This window comes from Gymnoscopelus microlampas, assembly GCF_963454915.1.
Source record: "Gymnoscopelus microlampas genome assembly, chromosome: 24".
NCBI classification, from domain to species: Eukaryota; Metazoa; Chordata; class Actinopteri; order Myctophiformes; family Myctophidae; genus Gymnoscopelus; species Gymnoscopelus microlampas.
Window position 1 is genome coordinate 387,380 of NC_139961.1, and position 22,500 is coordinate 409,879.

General features: G+C 40.1%; 3 protein-coding genes and 1 long non-coding RNA gene across 6 annotated transcripts in view; 1 reads left to right on the forward strand and 3 right to left on the reverse strand.

Annotated features, from left to right (window-relative positions):
* Window positions 1-7,797, reverse strand: part of creg1 (cellular repressor of E1A-stimulated genes 1) — a 10,347-nt gene extending 2,550 nt beyond the window's left edge. Inside the window, exons 1-5 of the mRNA XM_084051348.1 lie at window positions 7,518-7,797; window positions 6,350-6,544; window positions 3,224-3,343; window positions 2,194-2,307; window positions 347-461 (exon numbers count right to left, since the gene is read on the reverse strand). Of these exons, the coding sequence (XP_083907474.1) occupies window positions 348-461; window positions 2,194-2,307; window positions 3,224-3,343; window positions 6,350-6,544; window positions 7,518-7,595 (621 nt within the window). The 5' untranslated portion in view covers window positions 7,596-7,797 and the 3' untranslated portion in view covers window position 347. The remainder of the gene's footprint in view (window positions 1-346; window positions 462-2,193; window positions 2,308-3,223; window positions 3,344-6,349; window positions 6,545-7,517) is intronic.
* LOC311041025 (target of Nesh-SH3-like) overlaps window positions 1-22,500 on the forward strand; it is a gene marked incomplete at its 5' end in the record, with an annotated part of 759,687 nt that overhangs the window by 385,652 nt on the left and 351,535 nt on the right. The gene's annotated exons all lie outside the window — the stretch shown is intronic.
* On the reverse strand, window positions 9,891-12,561 carry LOC311040926. Its single transcript, XR_014600340.1, has 3 exons — window positions 12,412-12,561; window positions 11,258-11,383; window positions 9,891-9,939 (listed from the first exon to the last, which is right to left on the reverse strand). It is a non-coding gene; the product is annotated as an uncharacterized lncRNA (long non-coding RNA).
* Window positions 21,869-22,500, reverse strand: part of eef1b2 (eukaryotic translation elongation factor 1 beta 2) — a 10,457-nt gene continuing 9,825 nt past the window's right edge. For all 3 annotated transcript variants that reach the window (XM_084051345.1, XM_084051346.1, XM_084051344.1), the window contains one exon: window positions 21,869-22,084. In XM_084051345.1, the coding sequence (XP_083907471.1) occupies window positions 21,998-22,084 (87 nt within the window). In that variant the 3' untranslated portion in view covers window positions 21,869-21,997. The remainder of the gene's footprint in view (window positions 22,085-22,500) is intronic.

Sequence of the window (22,500 nt, forward strand, 5' to 3'; positions counted from 1 at the left end):
CTACGGTCCGGGTGCTTTTACCTTTTTTTCGAAAAAAGAAAGTTTTTTTTTTCAATTTTCTACACGGACCATTTTCAGTGTAACACCACCGGAAGTGGAAACTATTTGCGATCCCGTTTTTGGTTTCCCGTCGGCCTCCATTCTAAGGCGCACACTAAAACCCCTGTCTAGCCCTTGTAGTTTTTTCTCCTCGCATTTCCCATGTTAACATAAACGGTCAGAACTCAAACATCGCCGTTAGGCCCGTTTTCCGGTCTGTGTCGAGCTTGAGAAACGAGGGCCAGAGCGAGTAGACAGAAATGATGATGTCACTGGTAGGTGGGCGGGATCGGAAGGTGTCACTCACCTCAGAGATGGCGAAGAGGATGACGATGCTGATGATGGCTCTTATAAGGAGTAGCTTTGAAGTAATCCTCTGGAGACACTGTCTTCACCCCTCCAAAGTAATCCAATACCCACACCTACCAGATTACATTCAATATATTACATATACAATATATACACAATACTAATAATAAAATATCATACTACCAAGGTAATCCAACAGCAACACATACCAGATTACATTAAAATATATGTTAAATATATTACATAATCAATATATCCATGTAATATACACAATACTAATAATACAATATTATACTACCATTTGATAATAATAATTGTCTCCGCCAGGCCGAAGGCATGGTGGAGATTATGTTTTCGTTCCCGTCCCGCTGTGTCCCCCCCCCCCTAGCCAAGCTAACATTGTGACACGTGACAATATGTTGTCAACAATGCTTTTGATTGGCTAGAGGGACGCATGACGAAATAAAATCCCATAAATAGGTGTGTCCAGTGACATCAGTGCCATCAGCCAAGCTAACATTGGAACATGTTAGCTTGGCTGATTGAACACGTTAGCCAAGCTAACATGTTCTAATCCTTAGATGTTCTAATCTAAGAATCAGAACATTTCTAGACTAGAAAATGTGCTCCTCGGAGCACAAGTCTCCGCCAGCAGACCCCGTGCTATTTTAACCAAAGGAAATCACTTGCCCTATCTTTAACCATAGTGTTCTAGAAATGTTCTGATTCTTAGATTAGAACATGTTAGCTTGGCTAACGTGTTCAATCAGCCAAGCATTGGTCAAGCTTCACGTGACATCACGATATGTCATATAAATAGGTAAGACAGAATTAATCAGGAACAGCACTTTCTTTTACCACCTCGCCTGGCGACATAGTTTGATACATTTCACCATTTGATATGATTACTATGTCTGGAACCCATGTAAAATCCTCAGTCTGAGAATGTGCACATGTAACCAAATGGACCCTCACAGAATGTGCACATGTAACCAAATGGACCCTCACAGGTCCATTTGGTTACATTTGTTTGTTTAGTCAGTCAGTCAGTCAGTTGGAGGTGTGAACATCAGAACTGTGGATATGCTAACTTGTTTCCAAAACTGTATCCCTTCAGTATCTACCCCATAGTCCTAAAATATAGTGTTAAAAAATCCTTAAATGGAATTAGGAAATAGTTTTAACCCGAGGGTATGCGGTTACCCTGACTCAGAGATTAGACGCCTCTGCCCTGCACAGTCTAATAGAAAGCACAAAGCTTTAATAAATAAGTCTGCCTCATCCAGGCAGTTGGCCAGCAGCCACTTTGAGTGGCAGTTGGGACAAACGCAGTCAGTGGAGCAAACGCAGTCCGCACCAATAATATTTACGATTCTGTCCCTATCGGTACATAACTCGGACGGCGCTGATTCGACTAGCAGACCATCGGCTGGTCGTCGCGGGCACTCGCGCCTGGAGGCGCTCGGGCGCGACTCCTCAGCCTCAAGGTCTGCTGAGTCGGCGCGCCTCCGTCATGGTCCAAAACTCATAATTATAAATTATAGTGAAAACACATCCTTAAATGGAAGAAATGGTTTTACCTTTAATCTAGGTAAACTTAATTAATTGAAAAACATGACACCCCTTATTCAAAACAGATGGCGAATGCATTCTTCTCTTTATAGGGCCTACACAGGTAATAAAATTGCCTGTGAGACCTTTATGAATTGAACCTCACAGTCAGCAGTCAGTCAGTCAGTCAGTCAGTCAGTCAGTCAGTCAGTCAGTGAGACAGACAGACAGACAGACAGACAGACAGACAGACAGACAGACAGACAGACACACACACACACACAGAGTGGTTACCACGGTGATGTTGAACTTGCAGAAGAACCAGTCGTGGTCGGACGGCCAGTCAATCATCTCAGGATGGCGGCTGAACAACGCCTTCTTGGCAAACTCCGCCTCCGTGCCGTTTACCTGCCATATATGGGCATACAGTACCACAGTTACCTTATATGGTCATACAGCACCACACAGTTACCTTATATGGTCATACAGTACCACACAGTTACCTTATATGGTCATACAGCACCACACAGTTACCTTATATGGTCATACAGTACCACAGTTACCTTATATGGTCATACAGTACCACACAGTTACCTTATATGGTCATACAGCACCACACAGTTACCTTATATGGTCATACAGTACCACACAGTTACCTTATATGGTCATACAGTACCACACAGTTACCTTATATGGTCATACAGTACCACACAGTTACCTTATATGGTCATACAGTACCACACACACACACGGTAACCAGACATTTCGCCCTAAATCCATTTCGCCCGTGTTTTTGAGTGGACATTTCGCCCACCCCCAGACAGTCATTATAGTCATTATAAATATATAATCAATCAGTTGTGCGAGATTCATTATAAATGGCTTTATTTAAGAGGGGAATTTTCAGTCATCCGCGGACTACTTTTTTTCGCCGATAAAGTATAGTTTGGACCATGACGGAGGCGCGCCGACTCAGCAGACCTTGAGGCTGAGGAGACGCGCCCGAGCGCCTCCAGGCGCGAGTGCCCGCAACGACCAGCCGATGGTCTGCTAGTCGAATCAGCGCCGTCCGAGTTATGTACCGATAGGGACAGAATCGTAAATATTTTTCGTGGGGACTGCGTTTGCCCCACTGACTGCGTCTCTCTCTCTCTCACACACACACACACACACACACACACACACACACACACACACACACACACACACACACACACACACACACACACACACACACACACACACACACACACACACACACACACACACACACACACACACACACACACACACACACACACACACACACACACAGTAGTGTTACCTCCAGAACGGATCCAGACAGGATAACATGAGCACAGAGTGGACTCTGAGGATCAAATCCTTCCTGTTTGCAGTAATCTGTCTGAGCCAGAGACATAGAGAGAGACGCCCGTCTGTCCTCCTGAGAGAGAGACAGACAGGTAGAGAAAGAGAAAGGTAGACAGACAGACAGACAGACAGACAGACAGACAGACAGACAGACAGACCAAATATATAAATTATATGTATATAAAATAACATGAACATGGTATTAAAACTACTTATTGAAAAATAATAACAAGTCCAATAAATTACATGAAACTCAAATAAATAACCTAAAATCTCTGTATATAAATATGTATATAAATGTATATAAATATGTATATAAATGTATATAAATGTATATATATATATAATATAAATATGTAGAGATGAACTTTGGCTTTCTGTGAATTTCAAACTAGTTTAAACTCCACATAACAGTTTGTAAAAACTGTTGAATAACTGCTGTAAACGTGTGATGTGACAATAAAGTTATGTAACCAGTGAGTCAGCAGTTTGTGGCTGGAGGATGACTCGGCACTTTATGATAACTGTGTGAGTGACTCAGCTGTTTTATGATCAGAGCGGCTTCACTTTAAAACTCTTTTTCTTAACGTCTACTCAGTCTTCTGTGTTTCACCTCAGACACTTTAGAAGTCACTTGATTCAATATTTACATATTTTATATTCATTTTATCAGACACGCCCCCTTCCTATACAAACCCATTGTAACTTCAAACTCCGTTTTAACCATTTTAGACTCATTAAAACACACGTCTCTGCTTCTAGTGACTGATATTGTCCTTCTAATGAATGTTAGACTCATTAAAACACACGTCTCTGCTTCTAGTGACTGATATTGTCTTCTAATGAACGTTAGACTCATTAAAACACACGTCTCTGCTTCTAGTGACTGATATTGTCCTTCTAATGAATGTTAGACTCATTAAAACACACGTCTCTGCTTCTAGTGACTGATATTGTCTTCTAATGAATGTTAGACTCATTAAAACACACGTCTCTGCTTCTAGTGACTGATATTGTCCTTCTAATGAACGTTAGACTCATTAAAACACACGTCTCTGCTTCTAGTGACTGATATTGTCCTTCTAATGAACGTTAGACTCATTAAAACACACGTCTCTGCTTCTAGTGACTGATATTGTCTTCTAATGAATGTTAGACTCATTAAAACACACGTCTCTGCTTCTGGTGACTGATATTGTCCTTCTAATGAATGTTAGACTCGTTAAAACACACGTCTCTGCTTCTAGTGACTGATATTGTCTTCTGATGAATGTTAGACTCATTAAAACACACGTCTCTGCTTCTAGTGACTGATATTGTCCTTCTAATGAACGTTAGACTCATTAAAACACACGTCTCTGCTTCTAGTGACTGATATTGTCCTTCTAATGAATGTTAGACTCATTAAAACACACGTCTCTGCTTCTAGTGACTGATATTGTCTTCTAATGAATGTTAGACTCATTAAAACACACGTCTCTGCTTCTAGTGACTGATATTGTCCTTCTAATGAACGTTAGACTCATTAAAACACACGTCTCTGCTTCTAGTGACTGATATTGTCCTTCTAATGAACGTTAGACTCATTAAAACACACGTCTCTGCTTCTAGTGACTGATATTGTCTTCTAATGAATGTTAGACTCATTAAAACACACGTCTCTGCTTCTGGTGACTGATATTGTCCTTCTAATGAATGTTAGACTCGTTAAAACACACGTCTCTGCTTCTAGTGACTGATATTGTCTTCTGATGAATGTTAGACTCATTAAAACACACGTCTCTGCTTCTAGTGACTGATATTGTCCTTCTAATGAACGTTAGACTCATTAAAACACACGTCTCTGCTTCTAGTGACTGATATTGTCCTTCTAATGAATGTTAGACTCATTAAAACACACGTCTCTGCTTCTAGTGACTGATATTGTCCTTCTAATGAATGTTAGACTCGTTAAAACACACGTCTCTGCTTCTAGTGACTGATATTGTCCTTCTAATGAACGTTAGACTCGTTAAAACACACGTCTCTGCTTCTGGTGACTGATATTGTCCTTCTAATGAACGTTAGACTCATTAAAACACACGTCTCTGCTTCTAGTGACTGATATTGTCTTCTAATGAATGTTAGACTCGTTAAAACACACGTCTCTGCTTCTAGTGACTGATATTGTCCTTCTAATGAATGTTAGACTCATTAAAACACACGTCTCTGCTTCTAGTGACTGATATTGTCCTTCTAATGAACGTTAGACTCATTAAAACACACGTCTCTGCTTCTAGTGACTGATATTGTCTTCTAAGGAATGTTAGACTCATTAAAACACACGTCTTTTTAAAACACCCACTTTTTTACCTTGTAAACCTGTGATGTGACAATAAACCTGATTCTGATTCTGATTCTGACGTATATACACACATATACACACACATACTTTAATGTTCTGTATCTCCAGTGGCGTGCACAGACATTTTGAGGGGCAGGTGCTCAAGTAAATTATACTTTTTTTTGTGTACTTGGTCTGCTCTTTTTTCCCTCTACACCTATACCTCTTTAGCCAAAAATAGCAGATCTACAAGCTCACAACGCCTCGCAGCGCGAGGCGTTGTGGGCTTGTAGATCTACTATTTTTGGCTAAAGTTCTCCTCCAGAAAAGGGATGCTAGGTGTCGAGTGGTTATGGTAAAAAGAAAAATCATATCACATAAAGATTTGGCGGACCCCCTGTAGTAACTCTGAGGACCCCCTAAGGGTCCCGGACCCCCCTGTTGAAGACCCCTGCTGTAAACTGAAGAAAAAAAAACGTTTTCTTTCTTTTTTTCAAAAGGGCACTTCTGGTCAAGAGGGCAAAGGGCAGATAGGCTCTAGCACCACCTAGAGTCTATCTGTGCACGTCCCTGTGTATTTCTGACCAGATGGCGTGTGTGTGTGTGTGTGTGTGTGTGTGTGTGTGTGTGTGTGTGTGTGTGTGTGTGTGTGTGTGTGTGTGTGTGTGTGTGTGTGTGTGTGTGTGTGTGTGTGTGTGTGTGTGTGTGTATAATGTATAATGGGTGTATATGTGTGTGTGTAGTAGTGTGTAGTACCATAAGGTCTTGTACAGAGATCTCCATGCGGGTCAGGTACATATAAGGAACTCCAGAACCCGCTCCCATTGGTCCATCGCTCACAGAGAAGGTGTTGCTAAACGGTTGGCCCTGGACGGGGGGGCGGGACGCGATGGTCGCCATGCTGGCCCAAGTCACCTGATTGGCCACGAAGCGAGCCATTCTCGCCACCTCCTGGCCAATGAGAGAACAACGATTATATGAGCGGGAAAACAGCAGATCTACAAGCTCACAATAACATAACCAAATAAAACAGCAGATCTACAAGCTCACAGTAACATAACCAAATAAAACAGCAGATCTACAAGCTCACAATAACATAACCAAATAAAACAGCAGATCTACAAGCTCACAGTAACATAACCAAATAAAACATCAGATCTACAAGCTCACAATAACATAGACAAATAAAACAGCAGATCTACAAGCTCACAATAACATAACCAAATAAAACAGCAGATCTACAAGCTCACAATAACATAACCAAATAAAACAGCAGATCTACAAGCTCACAATAACATAACCAAATAAAACAGCAGATCTACAAGCTCACAATAACATAGACAAATAAAACAGCAGATCTACAAGCTCACAATAACATAGACAAATAAAACAGCAGATCTACAAGCTCACAATAACATAACCAAATAAAACAGCAGATCTACAAGCTCACAATAACATAGACAAATAAAACAGCAGATCTACAAGCTCACAATAACCAGTAAACAGTTTCTTCAATGATATTTTCCTAAAGTAAAAAGGTCGCTTTCCTTCTGTCAGTTCAGTTATAAAAGTTCTAAAAGCTCACAATGCGTCGCATCGCGTTGTGAGCTTGTAGATCTGCTATTTTCAAATAGCCTAGGTATAAAATAGGGCTAAAGTGGTTAATGTATGTTTTATAATGTAATAACTTATATCTGCAAAGTAACTAGTAACTAAAGTTCTCAAATAATTGTAGTGGAGTAAAAGTACAATATTTGCCTCTGAGATGTAGTGGAGTAGAAGTAAAATAATTGGAAATGGGAAATACTCAAGTAAAGTACAAACACCTCAAAATTGTACTTGAGTACATGTACTTAGTTACTTTACACCACTGGCTCTATCCCTAATAAGTAAATATATATTATTAATAATAGTAATATATTACCTGGTGAGGAGGTATCATCAGAGAGTCCTTCAGAAACAAAGCCATTAAAAGCAACAGAACTGAACCGAGACTCTGCATCTTATACCGATGGTAAGAAAGTAATGAGTAATAGATAAAGTAATAAGTATGAATAGATAAAGTAATAAGTATTAATAGATAAAGTAATACGTATTAATAGATAAAGTAATAAGTATCAATAGATAAAGTAATAAGTATGAATAAAGCTACAGAGAGTAAACTGAGTCTAAACTGAAGAACAGGCTCTGACTGAGGTGAAGCTGTTATGTACCAAGTCACATGATCTGGGTCATGTGAGCAAGTCACGTGGTGTGTGTGTGTGTGTGTGTGTGTGTGTGTGTGTGTGTGTGTGTGTGTGTGTGTGTGTGTGTGTGTGTGTGTGTGTGTGTGTGTGTGTGTGTGCGTGCGTGCGTGCGTGCGTGCGTGCGTGCGTGTGTGTGTGTGTACATCCCATAGCCCGGTGGGACGGTCCAGGCTGTGATTGGCTGGTTGGTTGCTATGGTGTCACGTAGGGTAGCTTTGAAATCTGCACTCAAACTAACTTTTTTAAATTTGATCAAATGTATCCATGTTTAATATATGTTTAATCCATGTTTAATACATGTATCCATGTTTAATCCATGTTTAATACATGTATCCATGTTTAATCCATGTTTAATCCATGTTTAATACATGTATCCATGTTTAATACATGTTTAATAAATGTATCCATGTTTAATCCATGTTTAATAAATATATGTTTAATAATAAATGTGATGTTTAATGTGATGTTTAATGTGATGTTTAATAAATGTTTAATAAATATGTGTTATATTTACATTAATCATTTTTGCGTCAAGGACCCCCAAATTGACACACATTAGCCCAGGGACCCCCATTTCAAAAGATATACCAGGGACCCCCCATAAGAGAATATTTTTTACGGCTCTAGCAGTGATTCTCAACCATTTCAATTTCAAGGACCCCCCAGTTTGACATGCATTAGGGCTACGGACCCCCATTTAATGGCATTTCTATCTCTGGGATGTTAATGTAACTCTGAGAGTGTAACAAATGGAACCAAATGGACCCGTTAGGGTCCATTTGGTTCCATTTGTACACTCTCAGAGTTACAGACCCATAAGGGTCCATTTGGTTCCTATCTATCATTTAGCTGGGGACCCCCTGGAACTCCCTCAAGGACCACTGGTGGTCCCCGAACCACTGGTTGAAAACCACTGCATGAATGTGTAAAACATGCAGTTTGTTTTCTCTCTGGTTTCAGTGGAACCGCTCTGTCCATCTGGTTCTATTCAACGGTCTTTGTCTCCCTCGTGTGGACACAGTGTCAAACTGCAGCTCTGCTGTTAGAACGAAGAGGTCATCAGTGGTGGACAGTAACCAAGTATATTTACTTGAGTACCGTACTTAAGTACATTTAAGTACTTAGAGTGTCTGTACTTTACTTGAGTATTTGTATTTTTTGGATAATTATGACTTTCACTACACATTGGAAAGACAAATATTGTACTTTTGACTCCATTACATTTCTAGGAAAGGGAAAAAGTACATGAATTAAACTCTTAAGCTCTAGTTCAAATATAGTGACAATAGCAGATCTACAAGCTCACAACCTGGGCCTGTAGATCAGTGGTTCTCAAACTTTTTCATGTCAAGGACCCCCAAATTAACACTTATTACCCCACGGACCCCCATTTGAAAAGATATGTCAGGGACCCCCATGAGAGAACGTTTTTTTTTTTTTCAACCATTTTAATTTCAACGACCCCCAGTCTGACATGCATTAGGGCTACGGACCCCCATTTAATGGCATTTATATCTCTGGGACCACAATTTATATTGTAAAATCAATGTTAATGTAACTCTGAGAGTGTACAAATGGAACCAAATGGACCCGTTAGGGTCCATTTGGTTCCATTTGTACACTCTCAGAGTTACAGACCCATAAGGGTCCATTTGGTTCCATTTGTACACTCTCAGAGTTACAGACCCATAAGGGTCCATTTGGTTCCATTTGTACACTCTCAGAGTTACAGACCCATAAGGGTCCATGTGGTTCCATTTGTACTCTCTCAGAGTTACAGACCCATAAGGGTCCATTTGGTTCCTGTCCATCATTTAGCTGGGGACCCCCTGGAACCCCCTCAAGTACCCCTGGGGGTCCCCGGACCCCACTTTGAGAACCAATGCGCTAATTGGATTAGCAGGTTGGTCCCTTTCACATGATCATTCTTTCATAACCCGTTTAAGGGGTTTCATAAGTAATTGACCTGTGTGCCCAGACGGCTGTGTGCCCAGTTGTCCGGTGTGCCCAGTTGGTTTTTGTGCCCACCTGACCGGTTACCATATAGATACCTTGTGCTTGTTCTGGCTCTTGATGTGCAGTAGAGAGTACTTTCAAGATCTACGGCGGAAAACACAATGAAATAAATTCAATGTTATGTGGTTTGACATTTATACTTATAGCTGCTGTAAAGATTGACATTACCATTTGATTGATTGAATACATTTCTGGTGTCAAGCTTAGAAGACTTGTCTAGGACCAGTTGCAAATTGCAGACAAGTGCTCTTTATGGCGGTTTTGAAGGAGGGTACGGAGTCTCACTTTTTGATGGGTGTTGGTAGGGCATTCCACACGTTGGTGCTGTAACAGAACAAATTTAACCCCAAGTTTGTACCGAATCTGGGTTGAACGAGTTCAGTGGAGCTCCTTCTAGTGTTGGGCCTGCATGTGTCTCTCACGTTGTTGAAGCAGTTAGACAGGTACATGGGCTCAATGATCCACTGAGTATCTTGAAGACCAGGCCCATTGCAAGTTGCTGTACTCTGTCCTCTACCCTGAGCCACCCCACCCTATAGTATAATGAGCAGGGGTTAGGCCAGTCCTAGGTGTGAGGTTTAGTGGTAACCTGATCACTTTGTTTTGGGAGGTCTGAAGTTTTGCTTTTGTTTTAATGCCTTTGAGGCAGTGGTTTTCAACCAGCGGTCCGGGGACCACCAGTGGTCCTTGAGGGAGTTCCAGGGGGTCCCCAGCTAAATGATAGATAGGACCAAATGGACCCTTATGGGTCTGTAACTCTGAGAGTGTACAAATGGAACCAAATGGACCCTTATGGGTCTGTAACTCTGAGAGTGTACAAATGGAACCAAATGGACCCTAACGGGTCCATTTGGGTCCAACCAAATGGACCCTGACGGGTCCATTTGGTTCCATTTGTACACTCTCAGAGTTAAATTAACTTTGATTTTGTAATTAAAAATTGGGGTCCCAGTGATAGAAATGCCATTAAATGGGGGGTCTGTAGCCCTAATGCATGTTAAACTGGGGGTCCTTGAAATTAAAATGGTTGAGAGCCGTAAAAATCGTCTCTTATTGGGGGGTCCCTGGCATATCTTTTCAAATAGGGGTCCCTGGGCTAATGTCTGTCAATTTGGGGGTCCTTGACGCAAAAGAGGTTGAAAACCACTGCTTTGAGGGTACTAGTGAACCATGAGGTGCATGCATGGTCATACAATGGGCTTGCTTCAGGGGATTAGGGACTATGAGTTAATCAACATAGCCTTTCTTTAAGCATACCTGGTGTTGAGGTGTGGGGAGGGGCTGTCACCAGCATATTTGACATGGCCGGCATGAACCTGAGAGGATACTTATTCCATATGTACAGTGGAATACATAGTCTTCATAATTAGCTACAATGAGGACACGTTGAATAAACACTTACATCTAGGTGTTGGGTGATCACTGATAAGTCTCAGAAGTGTCTGGTGTTGGCTGAGCTGCTTAAGTCCCCTCATGCCGTGGTCGCCTGCCGCTAGCTGCATATCCATGCTCTTCTCTGGTCATACGTCTTGTTTATAGATCACAGAATCAGTACCAACAGCCATCAGACACAAATCTCAAGGCACCAAGCATGACACACAACAACAGATAAATGTCAGTATTAACAGATGAAATGAACATATGGTACTGGTTGCTGTGTTTCTCTGTACCTTTATCAGTCTATTTTTAAATAGTATTATTATTATTATTATGGTGGGGTCCAGAATCCTGTCTCCTGGGGTAAGTCACAAGAGCATGGTTCAAGTTATAATCTGAGCTTTGTGGGGGTCTCAAAAATAACTAACTGTGGGTGGAGATGAATAAATAATAGGCTGTGGCTTTGTGTGTGTGTGTGTGTGTGTGTGTGTGTGTGTGTGTGTGTGTGTGTGTGTGTGTGTGTGAGAGAGAGAGAGAGAGAGACTGCTGCTCATTATTTGGAAACACACACACACACACACACACACACACACACACACACACACACACAAAGCAAAGCAAAGTTTGTTGTTTACCCAGGGTGTCGGACTAAGCACGAAGCTTGTTTCCAGCCGGACCCTGCATGGAAGCCTTGCTCAAGGGCTATTCAGCGGTGATTCATGATTGATGTGATGAATTGGGGAATCGAACTAGGGACCTTCCGGTATCAAGGCCGCCCCTCTAACCACTAGGCCACCGCTGCCACCACACACACACACACACACACACACACACACACACACACACACACACACACACACACACACACACACACACACACACACACACACACACACACACACACACACACACACACACACACACACACACACACACACACACACACACACATATTCTGTAGCTTAATAAAAACAGCTTGGTAGGGATCATAAGTCAATCAAGAAAGCCTTTCTTTAAGTATACCTGGTGTGGAGAGGGGAACAGTAACATGCTGGCATGGCTAGCATGTTACCTAGAGAGGATAATTATTACAAATGTACAGTGGAATAGATAAGTCTTCAGTCTTCAGCTACAAAGAGGACACCATTGAATAAAAAGGCATCAAAATTAAAAACTCACATTCAGGTTGTTGGGATACAAGTCTCAGAAATGTCTGGTGTTGGCTGAGCTGCTTAAAAAGAAGATGGTAGGCCTCGAGTCCTGTTCCCGACGATCTTTACTGCACGTCTCTCCCCATCTCTCACATCTTTTTTCCTGTCCTTCTCCACTATACCTATAAATAAAGTCAGAAAATACCCCAAAAAAATCTTTTAAAAAAGATGGGAAAAGAAAAATGGAACACTTGGCAATACAACAAAAGTTTACAATTGAACAAAGTTTACATTTTGATGCGTCAATATAAGTAGTCAGTGTAGTATAGACCAATTATTTGTTAACAAACATTGACACTGGACGCACAGGTGACTGCTTCATGTAATCAATTCCCAACAGAATGCCAAACCTGCTGTTTTGGGGTTCTGCTGGTTTTAGTTCATTCAACCCTCTTGTGTGTTGGCTAGTGAGGTGCGTCCTAGTGAGACATATGTACTTCACCCCGCAACGGTATTGCGCGCCGAGAACAGCTGACATACAAGCTCACAACCACGTCGCGGATGAGACTGTTGTGAGCTTGGAGGTCTGCTGTTCTCAGACGTTCTCTGCGACAACTGCTTTGAATTGTTATTATTGTTTACACACAACAGAAACCAAGGATTATATATTTCAAGAGTGAGAGATCACGGTAAAAATCCTAAGCATTCTTCCTCCATACTGGGAGAAAAACAGCATCTGAAAGTTTGATGGGATGCATTTTTACACGTGAGGCTGTGACCACTTTTACATCACATCTTATGAGCGGTGGGGTTCAGTTGGTGCCGGCCTGCGTGCGCATACTGGTTCTTATTAGTGTGCCGTTGTCTGTTAAGGCGTCTATTTAGTCGCTGGTGAAGTCTGGTGTAATAGGCCTGTGCCAAACAGCCAAAAAGGGTTTTAGTTTTCGAGATACCCCTCCTAGAGGTAGGACCAAACACAACATAGTTTTTTCCTCATCTCTAAGGTCTCCCATACATGAAATGGATTGTTGTATAAAATATATTTTACTGCAAAAGTGGTGAAATTGATATATAAAGTCATACAACCCAAACTAAAAATAAAGCCTGGTCGTCTGGGGGTTGAGGCATATAAAATCATTTAGATTCACAATGGAAGCTCTGAAAGGTTTAAAACTTGGTATACTTGAAGCCAGGACATCCCTCTACATTCTAGAAAAGACCAAATGTCAATATCTGAATGTAACTAGGAGATACAGTCATTTGAACACATACTTACAATAGGCGGAAATGTAAATCTAAAGAAACGTTTTCTTTACTTTGTAGTGACTCTGACATGGATTGTCATAGCAGGACCTATGTCTTGTTGGAAAGGTGTGGTTCTACTGAATCCAGCAATACCAATTGTGTAAAAGTATACGTTTTAATACTCATGGAGTTATGCCACTAAACGTATATGGTGTCCCAAATGGGGAGAACATGAAACAGTCCTAATGAAATCTACAGTATCACACCGATTAATTTTATTTTCAATTCACTTATCAAGGGTGGGAAAATATTAACACGTTCACTTAGTGAAGAAGTCCCTAAAATGTCTGAAATGTCCCAAACTTGAGAAAATGTGAAATTGTTAAAATATTTATCAAATATATGCAACTTGTTTGCAGAGAAAAATGCAGGCCAACAGTTGCACTACTAACAATTATTTAGCAAACCTGGCTGAGGGAAGCCAAGCTCCAACCATTTGATGCTCAAAGTTATCCTCATAACAGCAAGTAATTCAATTCTGTAGAGTTTATATCATTTAACATATTTGGTTACAGTCAACTGACAGGTATCATTGCAAATATTTTGAAATGTGAAAAGATCAGAAGGACCTTGCCAAATCAAGTAGCTAATTAGCTAGCTGGAGAGTGACCTAGCTTAAAGGAGTAGTTCACCCAAAAAATGACTATCAATTACACCCCATGAAGCATTGAATTCAAGGAGATTTTTGTTTTTGACGCATTCCTGAGCCAATAATTTGATTCCCGGCAGTAAGATGCTAATGTATCCGGAAATAAACCCGATCATCGAATTATTGACTCAGGAACGCGTAAAAAAAAAAGAAAATCTCCATGAATTCTAGACTTCATGGGGTGTGTAATTGATAGAAGTCATTTTGTGGGTGAACTATTTCTTTAAAGTTCCATATAGTGTAACAGAGTCTGTCCAATGGCCTACATACCTACATTAGCAGCATAGATATATATAAACACTAGATGACTCACCCGCGCTGCTGGCCAATGGAGTACGACGTTGCCACATGGTGGCCATCTTGCGACGGTCAGCTCGCTCATTCATAACATTATGTCTATGGTACATGTACTATTGAAATAACCATAGCGTGCTCAATTTACATCCAATTTTTCACTTAATGTTATTTTCATATCAAATTCATATGGATTTTATATGAAAATAACATTAAGTATGCAGTATCATAACTACATCTTTGGTGTTTACAACGCACCAAACCGTTTGAAAACGGGATGTAAATTGAGCACGCTATGGTTATTTCAATAGTACATGCACCATAGACATAATGTTATGAATGACCGTCGCAAGATGCCCGCGGTTGAGCTACGCCGCCCCCTTGAGCCATCTAGCCTTTCTTATATATATCTATGAATAGCAGCACCCTGACTCTGTTTCACCAGAATGGAACAGAGCCTTAATTAGTATCACTGGCAACAATATGGTTACAGTAGAGCCTAACGGTAACTTTTTTCTAACTTTTTTCTTTTTACAGAATGTAGTGTGATGAACAAACGTTGGATCCAAATGGTTGTATCATCTGTGGTAAACATTTAGACAAATTAAAGAAGCAAGTTCCATAATGTCAAAAAGCCCATAGCAGAAGACCTTCAATTCATATTAAATGTTGCTCAACAGACAGACGATGATGTTCATAAAACCCCGTCTTAGATTACATACTTTCCTTCACAAATGAAGGTAGTATATCTTATCATGTTATGTATGTATTATGTAGATCAAACGATACCTGCACAACCTCATCAAGAAGACAGAGTAGGGTTCGTTACAACATTGTTTCATGTGTGGGAAGGCCAGAACAAGACCAGAACATCTGACAGCCATTATGACTGGTACAGGTAAGGGTACCAGAGACAATTGGTCCGTCATGCAGCACCAGCATCAGAAAGGTTGATGAAGTTGTACATCATCGGTTGCTCTCATACCCGGATTCTTTTGTGTATGATGCCATCATAAAGCTGCCTTAAAACAATACATCTTTAAACAAAATATATCAGCTGCCAGACGAAAATAAAAAAATAATCAGAACACCAGACCAGTATCTTTGACAACGTTTTTATTAAGATCACTGAGGTTTTTCTCAATATACTGTATCTGCAGCTCTCTGCTATATTTGGTTTAGAGATGTAGTGTTTAAGGCAGGTTTTATGATTATTTGGCATCATACTCAAAGAGACATGCATACGAGAGCACCCGATGATGTACAACTTCATCAATCATTCTGATGCTACACGATGGACCTTGTCTCTAGTACTCTTACCTGTACCAGTCCTAATGGTTGTCAGATGTTCTGGTCTTGTTCTGGCCTTTCCACAAATAAATGAAACAATCTTTCTGTATCTTGTTGTATCAACCCTACTCAGATGAGACTGGTGCAGGTATGCTCTCACTATCAACATTTGCAACTGCTCATTATTGTTGTTCTTACCGGAGTGGTTTGCTCTATCATGATACATGATAAGATATACAACCTTTATTTTGAAGGGAAGTTTATCATCTGTATTTGGAGACAGGGTTGTATGATCATCTCTCTGTTAAGCAACATTATTGAAGGCCTTCTTCAGTGGGCTTTTTGACATATGGATCTTGTTTCTTTCCTTTTTCTAAATGTTTACCACAGATGATACAAAGATTTGGATCCAATGTTTGTACATCACACTCCATTCCGGTAAAAACTAAAAAAGATACACAATTTGCACAGTATCTATGTTGTATGTACACTACTGTCTGTTAGGCTCTATGTACAGTAACCATATTGTTACCAGTGATACTAATTAAGGCTCTATTCCATTCTTGTGAAACAGAGTCAGGGTTCTGCTATTGTCAATGTTCATGTGTCAATGACATGCTCTGTAACACTAAATTAAACTTTAAGCTAGGTCACTCTTCAGCTAGCTGATTAACTACTTGATTTGGCAAGGTCTTTCTCGTCTTTTCACATTCCAAAATATTTGCAATGATTTACCTGTCAGTTTATGAAGAAGCCCATGTAGGCAATAAGATAGAGCAGGTGGAGCCCAATACTGTAGTATAACTTTACTGTAACCAAATATGTTAAATTGTATAGAGTCTACATAACTGAATGACTTGCTGTTATGAGGGTAACTTTGAGCATCAAATAAACAAAACTAATCGGTGTGATACTGTAGATTATAGATAGTTTCATGTTCTCCCCATTTGGTCACCATACGTGGCATAGCTCCATGAGTATTAAAGCTACTTTTACAATGGGTTAGCAATTGGTATGGCTGGATTCAGTAGAACCACACCTTTCCAACAAGACATCATATGTCTTGTTATGACAATCCATGTCAGAGTCACAACAAAGTAAAGAAAACATTTCTTTACATTTCCGCCTATTGGAAGTATGTGTTCAAATGACTGTATCTCCTAGTAGTTACATTCAGATATTGACATTTGGTCTTTTCTAGAATGTAGAAGGAAGTCCTGGCTTCAAGTATGCCAATTTTTAAACTTATCAGAATTTCCATTGTGAATCTACATGAGTTTATATGCCTCAACCCCCAGACGGCCAGGCTATATTTTTGGTTTGGGGTGTATAACTTTATATATCAATTTCACCACTTTTGCAGTAAAATATTTGTATACAACAATCCATTTCATGTATGAGAGACCTTAGAGATGAGGAAAAAACATGTTGTGTTTGGTCCTACCTCTAGCCTATAATGAAAGACACACGAATGTACAAGAGATACTTTGAACGTACCAGAATATGCACAGCATACTTTCTCAGCCTGGATCCCTCGAGCCCTGTGGTCGCCGGTCACTGGCTGTACGTCCATGGTCTTGTCTGGTCATGTGTCTCATTCGTAGTTCATAGGTCACAGAATCAGTCCCAGCAGCCATCAGCCAAAAATCTAAAGGCACCAAAGCATGACACACAATAACACTTTTAACAGATGTGTGTGTGTGCGTGTATAGTAACGTAACGTAGTAACGTTTTACTGGTACAGAACTAGATAATACTAGTTCTGTACCAGTACCAATCTCCTCCTTTTTCCCCCCTTATTTTTTGCATTTTTCAATTATATAAAACATGTACAGCATGGCTCTTGTGTTAAAAAAAAAGCCTATAAACAATCAAACAAAAACAGAGTAGATAGACATCACATACAAATACATACACAACATTATAAAAAATAAATAAATAAATTACCATTTATTTATCATTCAATTTGTTCAAGAATCATCTCTAACATGTCAGGTTAGTACACACACACACACACACACACACACACACACACACACACACACACACACACACACACACACACACACACCTCTCTCTCTCTCAAGGCCAAATATATACACACAGTGACCCTCACTCTCCGACCCTCACTCTCCACGATAGCTTTCGTACAGAGTGAGGTTCCAAACAGGGCTAGGAGCATACTATAAGCCAGGGGCCTTCAACAGGGGGTCCGGGACCCCTAGGGGGTCCTCAGAGCTACTATCAGTGATGCTATGCTCATTTGAGAAGTGGTTGCTCTCTATTTTAATGACGTGACGCGCACGTCGCTTTAACACCTACAGGTCATACAGGTCACACAATGGACAATTGACATGCATATAGGCTAATTCCTATGTTAATGTACCTGGCGTGAGTCGGGAGCCTTTGTAAACCATTGGTTCTCAAAGTGGGGTCCGGGGACCCCCAGGGGTACTTGAGGGAGTTCCAGGGGGTACCCAGCTAAATGATGGACAGGAACCAAATGGACCCTTATGGGTCTGTAACTCTGAGAGTGTACAAAACTACAAATGGAACCAAATGGACCCTAACGGGTCCATTTGGTTCCATTTGTACACTCTCAGAGTTAAATCAACATTGAAATTTTACTATATAAATTGGGGTCCCAGAGATAGAAATGCCATTAAATGGGGGTCCGTAACCCTAATGCATGTCAAACTGGGGGTCCTTGAAATTAAAATGGTTGAGAATCACTGCTAGAGCTGTAAAACTCTTCTCTTATGGGGGTCCCTGGCATATAATTTTCAAATGGGGGTCCGCGGGCTAATAAGTGTAACTTTGGGGGTCCTTGACCTGAAAAGGTTTGAGAACCACTGCTCTATAGAATAAAAACCAGAGGTTATGACGCCTCTAATGTTATTCTACGGACTGTGTCGCCCTCTAGTGGACAAACTCTACTCTCGTCTCCTCTAGTTATATTATTTATAACTATGACGCAGTGACTCAACAAACACTATTTATGGATATTTAGTCCATTTAATCATTTTATAAAGAGCGTCATCATAATAAGATGATGATTTGTGTTGTTAATTCCTCCTCCACTCATTGGTTTGTTAGTTTGTTATGAGCATAAAGCAGCTGCTAGCTGCTAGCTAGCCGCTAGCTGCACATAAACAGTGGCCATAAGGACTACAGTTAAAGAACTACATGTTCCATCCACCATGGGTGGCTAGAAAAACTACAATCAACTACTACATTTCCCATACACCAACAAGGGTAGCGCTGAGGACTACATTTAAATAACTACACTTTCCATCGACAATGCGAGTGCTGACGGAAACAGCCGACAACACCCGAGCCCAGCTGCTGACGGAAACAGCCGAAAACACCCGAGCCCGACTGCTGACGGAAACAGCCGAAAACACCCGAGCCCGACTGCTGACGGAAACAGACGAAAACACCCGAGCCCGACTGCTGACGGAAACAGACGAAAACGGCACGTCACCGTCGTACGGCTGAAATATAAACCGACCTTTGTGAGGACTGAGCATGCGCAGTTAGCGATAGCTTTATCCATTGTTAGCTTTATTTTATCTTCATGCTATTATTAGGTGTTTTACATGTTTTATAGTTGTATTAGAAGATAGAAGGTTATTTAACACAACTGTCGATTGAATTAAAGAAAGTTTTACAACAAATATAGGACTTGTTTTTAGTTAAAACACCTGAGAAGCTAGTCGGCTAGCTAGCTAGCTGGCTAGGTGGCTAGCGGATGTAAACACAGTCACACATTAAGACAGAGACTTCCGGTGTGTTCAGTTGAAATCGGTGACCCATTGAATTCTGTGACTGTGTACTGCGGCTGCGCGGTCGCCGAAAAATAGCCGATCTACAAGCTCTCAACATCGGCTCTTTTCGGCGCGCGTCACCGTCGTACGGCTAAAATACAAACCAACCTTTGGTAGGTCACCCACCAGAGGGCGCTATTATCCACTTTTTAACACATTTTGATCACAATGTGACTCGAGGCTCAGAGTGTGGAGACAACGATGAACCACAGGAGGGCGACACTGAGCCCTTGTCCTTTCTGATCAGGAAGCGAGCTTTCTGATGAAAATAGCAGATCTACAAGCCCACAACGCGTCGCATCTGCGACGCGTTGTGGGCTTGTAGATCTGCTATTTTGGGCGCTCGACACCGTCATAAGTAAAGTAAACTAGCAGTGGTGGAAAAAGTATGAATTCATTTCATTTAAATATTTATACAAACCATGAATGAAACGTCATCTTATTATATAAACTACATTATTATATACATTATCATATAAACTACAGCATCTGGTTTAAAACATTTTAATAACTTTCATTAATCTGCTGTTTATTAAAATGTTGGATTCATGTCGAAATGTATTTTCAGTCATTTAACCCCTTAAAGTTTAAGCGGTTTAAGTGACTGAAAATAATTATAACAATAATGTCAGGGGGAAAAGAGCAGACCAAGTACAGACTACCGACCTAACAGAAGTATTGAGGGTTTAAGGCTTAAACCCTTCGTTTAGGTCGGTAGTCTGTACTTGGTCCGTCTTTTTCCCCCCGATATTATTGTTATTGTAATAATAATTATTATAGTTTTAGGCACAAACAGTGTAAATTCATGAGGAATATTAATGTTATTCTGGTCATATATACCAGGGGTTCCCAAAGTAGGGGTCGCGACCCCACTTGGGGTCGCGGGAGACTGACGTGGGGTCGCGAAATTATTTTGGGTCATAAAAAAAAAAAAAAAAAAAAAACATTTTTTTTTTTTTTTTTTTTTTAACTTTTTATTCAACAGAATGGATGAAATACCATCTAAAATGCTCACAAATGGTACATTTTACAATTTTAATACATTACAAATGCGCACCGAACGTGCACGTTTACGTGTATAAATGACCTCCAGGTTTAGGTGGGGTCGCGAGTCAATTTCCGCCTTATTTTGGGGTCGCGGGCTGAAAAGTTTGGGAACCCATGATATATACATATATATATAGATATAGATATATATTAATATGAAAACGCAATCCTGTTGGGTTTTTTTTCATAGTTTTTCCACAAAATAAGGCACAGTTCCCCACAGAATATGGATCCAGGGGTTCAAGTGGTTAATAATTCAAGTTCCTATATCACACCAACATCTGCCGGACCCCCTGAGGACCCCCTGAGATAAGATATATTTCTGCTCTATCCATCCATCCTCTATCTATCTGTCCATCTATTATTATCTATATGTAGGAGTACTTTACAGTACAGGAAGCAACTCTCTAAAGAACCTTAGTTAACATGTTATTCATGGTAGAGTAGAATCTCTCCATCCCAAAGCAACCAGGATGTCATTATTTATCTAATGTCCATCAGCAGTATTTTATACACAGCCTTGACACATTGACTGCCTAGAACGACTCAACTCGTTTTTAGCTTTTCATCACTTGCCTGCCAAGATCGAGTTAACTCGTTTTTTACTTAAAAAAAAAAAAATTTGACCCAAAGACCAAGGAGATTTTCGAAGATCTTTACTCTCATCCACTTCCTTGTTAACTTAAAACATTTTGTATCTCGGCTCCTGAGTACTTTTTTTTTTCATTGAAAAATCTCTGGCATGAACAACAATAGGCAGTGAAAATAATTCAGGCAGTCAATGTGTTATTATTATTATTACTGTTATCATAATCAACATAGTTTTAGGCAAACAGCAAAGAGTGTAATTCTCTGAGGCATATTAACATGTGATTCTGGTCATCCTCTATTTATCAAAACACACCTGGTCTTTTATACTAACGTATAACATAATGTAATACAAACACACTCCTGTAAAACACATTCATCTAATTAAAGACACAGTAAAGTGAATTAAAGACACAGTAAAGTGAATTAAAGACACAGTAAAGTGAATTAAAGAGACATTAAAGTTAATGAAACGGAAACGTACGTTTTTCTGAAGTGATTTTTATTGCAGCTCCAAGCAGGATGCTTTAATAAGAGTGTGTTGTTCTATAACTGTGCTGTTCTTTAAGTGTGTGTGTGTGTGTGTAGGGTTGTGTGTTGTGTGTAGCATTGTGTTAGATCTTGTTGAAAGCAGCGACGTCCATGGACTGAACATAATCCTCAAACGCTGTGATCTGCTCCTCCAGAACATCAGTTCCCACCTGAGAAGAAAGATTATATTAATATTATAAACATATATGCTCCCTAGAGGGAGATGCAACACCCTACTGGGCATCACAACCTACTAACACTAATAGTAATCATTACTATAGAGTGTTTGTTCAGTAACAGTGTTAAATAGATCTATATTGTGATAGTAATCATTACTATAGAGTGTTTGTTCAGTAACAGTGTTAAATAGCTCTATATTGTGATAGTAATCATTACTATAGAGTGTTTGTTCAGTAACAGTGTTAAATAGATCTATATTGTGATAGTAATCATTACTATAGAGTGTTTGTTCAGTAACAGTGTTAAATAGATCTATATTGTGATAGTAATCATTACTATAGAGTGTGTGTTCAGTAACAGTGTTAAATAGATCTATATTGTGATAGTAATCATTACTATAGAGTGT